Source organism: Aspergillus eucalypticola (assembly GCF_003184535.1).
Source record: "Aspergillus eucalypticola CBS 122712 chromosome Unknown BO83scaffold_4, whole genome shotgun sequence".
NCBI classification, from domain to species: domain Eukaryota; kingdom Fungi; phylum Ascomycota; class Eurotiomycetes; order Eurotiales; family Aspergillaceae; genus Aspergillus; species Aspergillus eucalypticola.
Genome location: NW_020290278.1, coordinates 722184 through 732462, shown reverse-complemented (window position 1 = coordinate 732462; position 10279 = coordinate 722184). Strand labels below are relative to the sequence as shown.

General features: G+C 51.2%; 5 protein-coding genes across 5 annotated transcripts; 3 read left to right on the top strand and 2 right to left on the bottom strand.

The window, feature by feature from the left end:
- Positions 1 to 499: 499 nt before the first annotated feature.
- On the top strand, positions 500 to 2455 carry BO83DRAFT_423846 (acyl--CoA ligase; the record flags this gene model as incomplete). The annotated part of the gene is made up of 4 exons (XM_025535124.1): positions 500 to 1560; positions 1644 to 1932; positions 2055 to 2158; positions 2221 to 2455. The coding sequence occupies 4 exons, from the start codon at positions 500 to 502 to the stop codon at positions 2453 to 2455; spliced, it is 1689 nt and encodes a 562-aa protein (XP_025391636.1).
- Positions 2456 to 3860: 1405 nt separating this feature from the next.
- On the bottom strand, positions 3861 to 4286 carry BO83DRAFT_171916 (uncharacterized protein). The gene has a single exon (XM_025526402.1). It carries the CDS (start codon positions 4200 to 4202, stop codon positions 3942 to 3944), a length of 261 nt encoding a protein of 86 aa, XP_025391635.1. The 5' UTR covers positions 4203 to 4286; the 3' UTR covers positions 3861 to 3941.
- Positions 4287 to 4758: 472 nt separating this feature from the next.
- Positions 4759 to 5990, top strand: BO83DRAFT_171955 (uncharacterized protein). The gene is made up of 2 exons (XM_025526404.1): positions 4759 to 4786; positions 4912 to 5990. Exon 2 carries the CDS (start codon positions 5017 to 5019, stop codon positions 5839 to 5841), a length of 825 nt encoding a protein of 274 aa, XP_025391634.1. The 5' UTR covers positions 4759 to 4786; positions 4912 to 5016; the 3' UTR covers positions 5842 to 5990.
- A 144-nt stretch (positions 5991 to 6134) lies between these two features.
- On the top strand, positions 6135 to 7583 carry BO83DRAFT_171927 (uncharacterized protein). Its single transcript, XM_025526403.1, has 2 exons — positions 6135 to 6585; positions 6691 to 7583. Exons 1-2 carry the CDS (start codon positions 6427 to 6429, stop codon positions 7552 to 7554), a joined length of 1023 nt encoding a protein of 340 aa, XP_025391633.1. The 5' UTR covers positions 6135 to 6426; the 3' UTR covers positions 7555 to 7583.
- Positions 7584 to 8501: 918 nt separating this feature from the next.
- Positions 8502 to 9743, bottom strand: gpaA (guanine nucleotide-binding protein subunit alpha gpaA; the record flags this gene model as incomplete). The annotated part of the gene is made up of 4 exons (XM_025527277.1): positions 8502 to 8545; positions 8601 to 9157; positions 9214 to 9556; positions 9626 to 9743. The coding sequence occupies 4 exons, from the start codon at positions 9741 to 9743 to the stop codon at positions 8502 to 8504; spliced, it is 1062 nt and encodes a 353-aa protein (XP_025391632.1).
- Between the last annotated feature and the right edge of the window lie 536 nt (positions 9744 to 10279).

Genomic DNA, 10279 nt, shown 5'->3' with positions numbered 1-10279 from the left:
GAGAGTTATGAAGGAGTATGAGTGCATAGGAAGATGATGAGGGGGAATTTGAGGGAAAAATTGACTTTCGGTGGGTGCCAGGGTTAATGTGTAGTAAGATGTTATATCATATTATACTGTTACTCCTATTAGTACTTGAGATTGGATTCGCCTCTTTCTCTCACTCTTCTCTCCCTTCCTTACTCTTCTTTCTTGGTTCAAACTGTCGATACGAGGCATTGTTGCATTTTTGGAGGGATTGCATAGTCCCTACTATTACGATTATATACTGCAAGGTTGGGTGCAAGGAGTCACTTAAGTCACAACAACATATCATCTTTCCAACCGGGAACACAAGGGTTACTGCGACGGTTATTCACAATTACTTACTTGTTGCCCAACTGCATGGGATCACTACAGATTGTCTAAGTTGTTCAATTCGCGCATTTTCACACATTCCAGTCATTTATTCAGCACCAGTATTACTAGTAGTAGTCATTACCGTGCATTGTTGGCTAAGATGCCGTTCAAGTCGCGCTGGCAGATTGACATCCCCAACACCCATCTGGCCTCGGCTTTGCTGACTTCGCCGACTCACCCCCTCTCCAAGACGCACCGCTGCTTCTCTGAGGCTGCTCGTCCCAACACCCACTACTTCACCCCCCACGATTTCCGTCTATGGTGTCAACGATTTGCTGCAGGCTTGCGCAAGCATGGACTACAGGCGGGTGACCGTTTATTACTTTACTCCGGCAATGACTTGTTCTTCCCTGTCGTTTTTCTCGGCACTATCATGGCTGGGGGCATCTTCACCGGCGCAAATCCATCCTACGTCGCCAGGGAACTGGCCTATCAGTTGCAAGATTCCGGTGCATCGTATCTGATCTGCGCCGAAGGCAGTCTGGACACAGGCATTGAAGCCGCGAGGCTGGCTGGACTCAACCGCGATCGGGTGTTTGTCTTCAGTAATGCCATTTATGATGGTCAAGGACATGCCGTCAACGGCTGCCGCTACTGGGGCGACCTGATAGCGTCTGAGGACGAAGGCAGCGGATTCGCATGGGATGACTTGTCAAGCCCGGAGTTGGCCGATCGGACTCTTGCCTTGAACTACTCCAGTGGCACCACTGGCAGACCCAAAGGGGTCGAGATCACACACAAAAACTATGTCGCCAACTTGAGACAATTCAACCACCTCTCCTACCTCAATCCGGATTGGAAGGACAAGCAGTCCCGCATGCGCTGGCTCTGTTTCCTTCCCATGTACCATGCCATGGCGCAGAACATTTTCATCGCGTCTGCCCTAAGTCGCGATATACCCGTATATATCATGCCAAAATTTGACTTTCTCAAAGTTCTCGAGTACACGGAGAAGTTCCGCATCAGCGATCTCATCGTGGTTCCACCGGTGGCGGTCGCATTGGCCAAGCACCCTGCAGTCAAGAGCGGCAAATACGACCTGAGTAGCGTGGAAAGTGTATCCAGCGGCGCGGCACCTCTAGGGAGGGAGGTATGTGTGGAGGTAGAGGCATTGTGGGAACCTGGACGCATCAACCTCAAACAGGGATGGGGCATGACCGAGTAAGCTATCCACCCATTGCTTTTGTATTTTCAGTGGCGAAGAATTTGCAGGCTAACGAAGTTTCTGTTTTTCTTGCCTAAAGGGCTACGTGCTCTATGATGGGCTGGGATCCCAATGAGATATGCGAATCGGCGTCGGTGGGAGAGCCCAATGCCAACTGTGAGGCGAAGATCATGGCCGATGATGGCGTGACAGAACTGGGACGCAATCAGCGCGGTGAACTTTGGGTTCGAGGTCAGAATGTCATGAAGGGCTACTGGAGAAATCCGCAAGCCACGAGGGAGACCAAGACGGAGGATGGATGGCTGAAGACAGGAGACATCGCTTATGTCGACGACAGCAACAAGTTCCACATAGTTGACCGAAAGAAGGTGAGCTGAAAGAACAAGAAGAAAAAAAAAAGTCCCAGACTCGCCACCTGCGGTGCAGGCCAATATCCAACACATTGCTTCTGTCTCGTGTTGCATGGTGCTAACTGGCATGCTTTCGCTAGGAGTTAATCAAAGTCAAAGGCAACCAGGTCGCACCGGCTGAACTGGAAGCCCTTCTGCTGGAGCATCCCGGAGTGGCCGATGCTGCAGTCATTGGTGTTCCAAGGTGGGTTAATAAGAGGGGTTCAATCTAGCGAGCAAATGGGCTGATGTGGTGTTGACGAATAGAAACGACGACGAGAGTCCCCGGGCCTATGTTGTACTAAAATCCGGACAAACCGCCACCGAGAAGGATATTATGGCGTTCATGGATGGCAAAGTGTCTGCGATCAAAAGACTTACCGGAGGAGTGGTATTCGTTGATGCGATTCCGAAGAACCCTTCAGGAAAGATCTTGCGCAAGGCGCTCCGCGATCGCGCTAAGGAGGAGATGCAGAGAGATGCTGTTGCCGCTAAACTGTAGGCAGGCGACTCCGCGGGGCCCTTCATTACATGCGCCACTTGCCCGGGACGCCAAATTGCCCGTCCAGTCGCATTGGCCGACCCAACCGGGAGGATGAGAGTTGTCAGATTCGGATATCGCCTGTGGTGGGGTGCATGCAGCGTAGTATTTGGAATGGATATGGAACTCAATAGATCGCTGACGTGCGTTTGAAGAGAACCCGGTGCTTGGGTCGTGGGCTTGGAAAATGGGGGTGGAGAGAGCGATCAGATCCCGACGATAGACAGTGATAGTACCAGTAGACCCATAGCAATGCAGATGAACGAGCGAATGAATAATAGTGAATGGAGAATGCTTCCGGGGCCAAAAATGGCGCGGCGTGTTTAGTTTTAGTTGGTACTGTAGGCCAGGCCGGTCGAGTAGCCTGTGAGCCTGTTAGAGGGCAAAGACAGGGCAAATCTAGCGCCACACTGATCGCCGAGAACACCGCCACACTGGGGCGCTAGACGGATCTCGTTCCTGAGTCGCCCATCTTCGGGGAATCCCAAGGGAGACGCGGGATGAGAAAAGAGAATAGTGGAAAAAAAAAAGAAAAGAAAGTGGCAGCCTGTTCAAAGTCAGATGTCATGAATGCCTCATGAAGCTTGAATCCACTCTGCAATGGCGAGCTGATGATAACTATATTCATGACCCCCCACCGGGTCAGGACCCAAAAACCGTGGAAGTCGAACTGGATCTGCGGCAATCCAGACGATCAATTTCATTATTCTGGAGGGGGAAATTCGGGAGAATGGCGCAGCTGAGGTAAATGGACGGGCTGTGAAGGGTAATTGAGAGCGACGACACCAGGAAGCCATGAAACAAACCGGTGATAGTTTAGAAAAAAAGGGAAGGATGAGTAGGAAAAGGAGGAAGGAAAGGGGAAAAGAGGCGTTGAGTTGTTGTGTTGTACTAGTAGTAGCAGGGAAGTTCTACATTTCTAGATCACGAGGGCGGTAATCTTACAGGAGGGGGGGGGGGGGGGGTGGTGGAAGAATACTACTTAGGAGTATACAGCATGTTGGGGTGGAACAGGTAATAATACGCGTGGGCACCTGACCGGAGGTATCCCTAGTCGAGATTGATTTGATTTTTTGAATTGATTTGCATTTATGGAGAATTATAGATTGTTCCACACGCACACTACGTACTACCGTACTACTAGCTAGTCAGTCGATACATACAGTCGATATGTTCAGTTCAGTATCTAGTAGTCATGAATATCTTCTAGTAGTTAGTTATATCCATCCCCTCCAACGACTTTTTCTTTTCTCCACTCAGTCTTGGTCGCTGCACTACTACTAACTAAAAAGACTCCACTTCAACACGCTCGGTCTTACTCTGGCTTCAGCGAACAAATTAGAGACTCAAGACAAGACTAGACTCTCCTCTCTTCAGTCCGCCATCTCCTGGTTCCGACAAGTAGATTACCAGTCTAGTGTTCGAGCCTCACCCGGTCCAGGTCGCCTTATACCGTCGATACTGGATACTTGCTGGTTTGCTTGATCTTCACTGGGTCGGGAGCACTCGCTAATGAGTTTAGCGGGCCCTTTTTCTCCCCCCATCTTTCCTCCGCCAGCCGATATCCTGAATGTGGCGCTCTATCTGGACAGCTGAACCTGCCTTGCGTTGAGACGTTCCTGGTCCTATGACGGGGGTGCATTACAGTTGGAGTCCCCATTCCCGTGGGTTTCGTCTTCCCCTTCATTATGCTCTTGTGGCTGAACATGACAGAGCTGGACCTGGAGGGGCCACTTTCACACTATCCCAACACAACCCCCCTCTCTTTCCTTCTTCCTCTTTCTCTCTTCCCTGTCCGTAGTTAGCTTAGATTACACACACCTGCAATGTGAGCTTCAAAACCACGCTGCGATCCCACTAGACGGGGATTTTTGTTCTACTGTAGATGTCCCTGCATGGTGGAGTCGCGCGCACCTTTCCTTTTCTCCCTGGATACTATATTATCAGAATAGACTATGGGAATTTCCCTCACCGGATCATTCCAGGACTGGTGCTTGAATATTATTTTCTTTTTGATTTGTTGATGCGCCATGCTTGCGCCATGCTGGTCTTGGTTATAAGTACCTCCCAGATCGCATCCTTGAGAAAAGAAGTCGTTGGTTTTTGAATTATAACCACTTGCCTTATCCATTCTTCATTTACTTCCTCTCTCATACCTCCCACCCCATCTTCCAACCCTATCTGTGATACTCGGCGACTACTTCTACCACAACTGGTCTGGGAGTGACTGTCTCTCACTCTATCTCTTCTACTGCTATCGTCATCTGTTCCCGTTTCTGGAACGGAAAGTAAGTACTATACTATAGAGAGATTCCAGCTATATCCGGTACATAACCACTGTTTCCCAATTGCGCGGATTACACAGCTCTCTCCCCTCCCAAAAATAGATATACCTAATACTCACTGAAACACCCTAGAAAACAATCAAAACCTGCATTATTCCGTCAGCAGGAGAAAGCAAGCAGTGCGTGTGAGTGTGTGGTGTGCGGCCCTAGGACCCAGCACATCTAGAGAATCCTGCAATGAGCTGTATGGACAATGAATGGTCAATCCCGAAAAAAGACATTCGGATCCTCTCCTTCGCCATTCTATACGTGATTGCCAGCATATTCTGCATTCTGGTCCTACTAGTTCAGCGTCTTCGCCGTCCACCACCCTTTAGATCCTACGCCTACGTACCGCCAGAGAGGCAAATGATGGACCCGCCACCTTTTACGCCGTCCGAGAAGTGCGATCGTGGTGGTATCGTGGGTAGTGGTGGCGAAGAGCCCGTCGGCAGGACTGCAGCAGTGGGCCTAGGCCTAGTTCAGGGCCACGGCTACGGCGTAGGCTATCTCAATGACCCAGCCTCCCAGGGCGTTGGTCCATTCCCTTCAGCCTGTGATGTCCTGCAGCCACTTTCCCAGCTGTCTCCCTTACCTTCTAGTGGTTATCTAGCGGCTGTCCTGGCCCGTGAGCGGAGCCTTTGGACAAAGCAAGCATCTGGAACCGACGGTCATCTGGTGCCGTTGTCGCCCGGGTGTGCCGCCTCCGCCCTTGTCCACGACCATCGTTCAGCTACACCCCCCGCGGTGAGGTTGGATGATCGCCTTGGTGACTCGTCATCTGAAACGCCAACTCACGATTCCATGGTGGTGTCAGATCCTCAGCGCCAGCCCGAAATTCCTGCGCCGGTTCAGTGGTATGCCAACCCTACTGCTACTAGCCACGAACAGGGGGTCCCCAGTATCGCAAACCTTATCGGATCCCATCCTTCCCAAAAATGCGGCTACGCAGTTCAATTCATGCACGATGCAGATGAGGAGGGTACGCGCTCCTGGCGACGGTTGATGATTGAGTACAGCTAGCCTTAGCTGACTGATGGTGTGATGTTTCCTCTTCGAGAACGATGCATTGTGGGGTTCTTTTCATCCTCCGGATTTTGGCTTGCTCTTTTTCCCTTTCCCTTTTCAGTTGTGGGCTTCGCTGTTCAGATTACCTGTTCTTTTTTTTTTTTACCCCCTCTCTCGGGGACGCTTATGGGGATTTTCGGGCTAGTAGCATAGGGCGTCTGTCCCGAACGACAGCGCCCAAAAAGGTGGCAGACTGTGCTTTAGTTTTATTTGTCTTTTCGCGGCTACCTAGCTTAGCATTCAATGACGATTAATGACCTCCACGATGATAATCATCTGGTACCTTTCCGAGCATTTTTTGGAGGCGACAAACTCCCCCCAGCAAGCGCGAGAGAGAAGAGAACAACTGAACCCCGAGAGACGCTCTATAGTCCCCGATTTCCCGATTAGGACTAGCACAAACAACCAGCTCGATCTGGCTGAGTCAGCAGATCGTTACAGGCCTCCCCGTCACCACATGATGGAATGGCCAGAAGAGCTTCATGCCCAACCTTCCCCTCCTCTTGACTTCTCCCAGCATACATAGCAGAAGCAGAGAAGATGACTCTCACAGCCTACTCCTCATACCCGGACTCTCCGGACCTCGCTGCTTTGAACCTCTCGCGCCTGGTTGCTCGTTTAGAACATAACCTCCTCTCCTCATCCGCGGATCTGAAGCCACTACGCCAGTCAGAATACCAGCGCATGAGAGTCGGAGCAGTACGTCCTCGTGCCTTTTTATCACTCGAAACTACCTATCTCTTTGCATAGTAGAGGATACAGCTACAGCCACCACCATGACTATTGACTAACTTCCCATCAAAGAACGTAGACTACGCCCGCACCAACCTTCAAACCCTCGAACGCACCCTCCCCCAGATCAAACCCACCGACCGTCGCAACGACCTGCAGTCCAACCTAGCACGTCAACGACAGGTCCTCAAACAAGTCCAGAATATCCTCGACGAGATCAGTAGTTCCCAAGCGGGACCTCAATCCGACGACGACGAAGAGGAAGACGACTCTCTAGACGGTGAAGACCTCCTCGGCACCCCAGACGAGGGCAGCACCACCGACGAACAACTCGAACATGAAGAGAAGGACCGTGATATCGTACCGTATGATAAAGAGCCAACAACAACAGCATCCGCCACCAACACCCCATCCGCACCACCAATGACCACCGAACCACCCTCCCAAACAGCAGAAGCCACTCCCGCCCCGACACAAGAACAACCATCAACTCTCCGAAACAGATCACACGCACCCACAACCACCCCCTCCACGGCAACAGCCAGCGCAACCGGATCATCTCTCCAGAAGAACCCTCCTTCCCCACAGCAATCCTCAGACTCTCGATTACACGCGACAGAAGAGACGCTGTCATCTCATCGCGCGGAACAGGAAGACCTGACATCGTCTATGCTCGCGCTAGCAACGCAGCTGAAGACTTCGGCGCAGACGTTCCACTCCTCCCTGGAGGCGGAGAAGTCGGTGCTGGCCCGCGCGGTGGATGGGATTGATCGCACGGCCGGGAACATGAAGGTCGCGGAGCAGCGTATGGGCATGTTGCGGAGGATGACGGAGGGGAAGGGCTGGTGGGGACGGATGATGTTGTATGCGTGGATTTTTGGGATGTGGCTGGTAGCTATTCTGATTGTGTTCTTGGGGCCGAAGCTGAGGTTTTGATCTTTTCTGGGGAATGTGAGTGTCCATTGGGGAGGGAGGGAGTGCCGAGTACCACTAGTTAGTAGATAGTATTATTATCCGCTGGGCGGATATTGAAGCTGGACCTGGGCCTAGAACCTGGATATTTGGTGTAGATACATGCAGATAATTGATAAAATATTGTTAAAAACTTTTATTAGTTCTTCTAATGTACACCGACTCTACGCGAAAACACATTTTGAACAGAAAATATATTTCACAATCCTTAACTCTGACTATAACCCAATGACCGACCCGGCATGACACATGAGGAAAAGACATGATATTCAGCGTACCCTGTCAATCTCCCGTGCCCGTGGCCTTGTCGTCGTTCATTGCCCTCCAATGTACGTGAGACCCATATGGAAGAATGCGTGATATATGGTTACACACAGAATTGCGGACGAGGGGCACCAAGAGATGATGGGATATCCAGCTGGGGAAAGACACAGGAAGAAAAAAGGAAAAGCGGAAAGAGGGGGTGGAGGGTAACGCGAACACGGAGGGAGGTGGACCAGAAAACGACGCGGGAATCCCATATAAGTAAATAAAGGAGAAAAGAAGACACGCAAGCACGGGCTCTGATAAATCTATAAATTCCGATGGAACCACAGATGACCCGCTGCTCACAGAGAAGAGAAACAGAATAGAAAGTGCAAAGGTAAAACAACTCCTGCTCTGTGTCATGGGATGGATATCGGTAATGCTGATAACAAAGAGCCGGCTAGATATCATTTCAAGACAAAGGAAATAGGGAATTAGTAAAATAGACAAGTGAATGTCTCAACGCCAGGATCTCTCAAAAGGGAGGAATAAAAAGAACAGAGTGCGACATGGTATGGCAAAAAGCAAAACAGACAAGATTACAAGTCACATAGCATACGGTCTAAATGTCGAGAAGTTCTCACTCGAGCGAAATATACCGGTCATTAGATCAGACCACACAGTCTCAGGTTTTCTTGGATGATGATGTCTAATGAGAGTCAGTATCTGAGCATGAAACGGTTCGATGAGTGTGCGGCACATACCGTTAACTGCGGCCATGACGAAACGGATCTGTGTGGTATCCGTAGCACATGTGAAGTGAGTGTAAATCTGCTTCTGCTCGGCTTGGTTGAGAGAGACAAAGCGGTTGAGGATGTAGTCGCAGGCGGCGGCGTAATCGGCACCACCCTCGTAGTCGGGGAAGTAGTTCTTCATAGGGCTGACGGGCAGCTTCTCCTTGAAACGATCGATCTTGTTCAGGAAGAGAATGATAGAAGTCTTGACGAACCACCGGGAGTTACAGATGGAGTCGAACAGGGTAAGCGCTTCCTGCATACGGTTGACGGTCTCATCCTCGAACAACAGCTGGTCGTATTCGGAGATGGCGACCAGGAAAAGGATCGTCGTGACGTTCTCGAAGCAGTGGATCCACTTCTTACGTTCCGAACGCTGGCCACCGACGTCGAACATGCGGTAGGTCAAATCACCGATGATGAAAGTAGTCTCGGTGATACCGGTGGTCTTGACACGAGAGCGGAGGACATCCTGGTCGGTGGGGAGGTAGTCAGGCTGCGCGATACGGTCGATGGCATCGAAGTAGCTAAGAAATCGGTTAACAGAGGCTCCTGACGAGCCCGAGACAGATGCGGCACTTACTACTTGGCGGAGTCGTTCAGCTGGTATTCACGAGACCGCTTGAAGCACTCCTGAACACCGCTGTCGCGCCACAGAGCACCAATGGCATTGCCGACCTCCGGGGGCAGGTTGTCGCCCTCGATCTGAGCAGGCTGCATGAAGACGGTCTGGACGTGGTACTCGTTGCGAGCATCCTCCAGAGGGAGCTCCAGCGACTCCATAGCCTCCAAGATGACGCGCATAGATTGGACGGTGTTGCTGTAGATGATTTCCTTGAAGGACTCACGCTCATCGCGGGAGTAGCTGCCCTCGTGGATCAGCTTCATCTGCTTGAGAATTGTCGATTTTCCGGACTCTCCAGCACCTGTTCAAGACATCGTTAATCTTGCGTCCCGGCGCGAAACCTGTACGGGAGTAGAGAGAGAGCGCATACCCAGCAACAGCATCTTAATCTCGTTCCGCTGCATCATCTTGTCCCGCTTGAGCTGGTTCTCAATCTCCTCGTTACGGGCCTTGCCCTCCTTGTCTTCAGTACTCATTCCACAACCCATTTTGGCGGCGATTAATGAACGTGGGAGTGATGGATGTGAAAAGTCTAATGTGTAGCGGCGGGGGGACGGAGTTGGGTGGGCGGGTGGTAGTGAACGTCAGGAGTAACGAGCCTGTCCGCAGGGAAAGATGTCAGTCAGCCATGGAAGCGAATTCTCCGTGTATTGTAAAAGTGGGATCCGGCCAGCCCCTTGCCCCGTCGACCGTGGGTAAGAGCCACTATCGGACACCCCAAGAAAAACAATCGAATGAACGATGCACGATTTGATTTTTGAGTGTCGGAAGAGGATCAGAACCAAAAGGCAGCAGTCTCCCCCAGGCCCAGAGATCGTGCTGACGCAAGGAGGTGCAGCTGATGCATCAACTGGAAGGCTTGGGAGCACCGTCCACCATGAGGGAGGGATTCCGGGGCAGAGAGGAAGCGCGAGGAGGAAAAGGGAACAACGACGTGAAAAGGGCCACTCACTTTGCTCGAAAACTTGATATATCAAACTCCAACTGAGAGGAGGAGAAAGTGAAGAATGGAATTAAGCCGGGA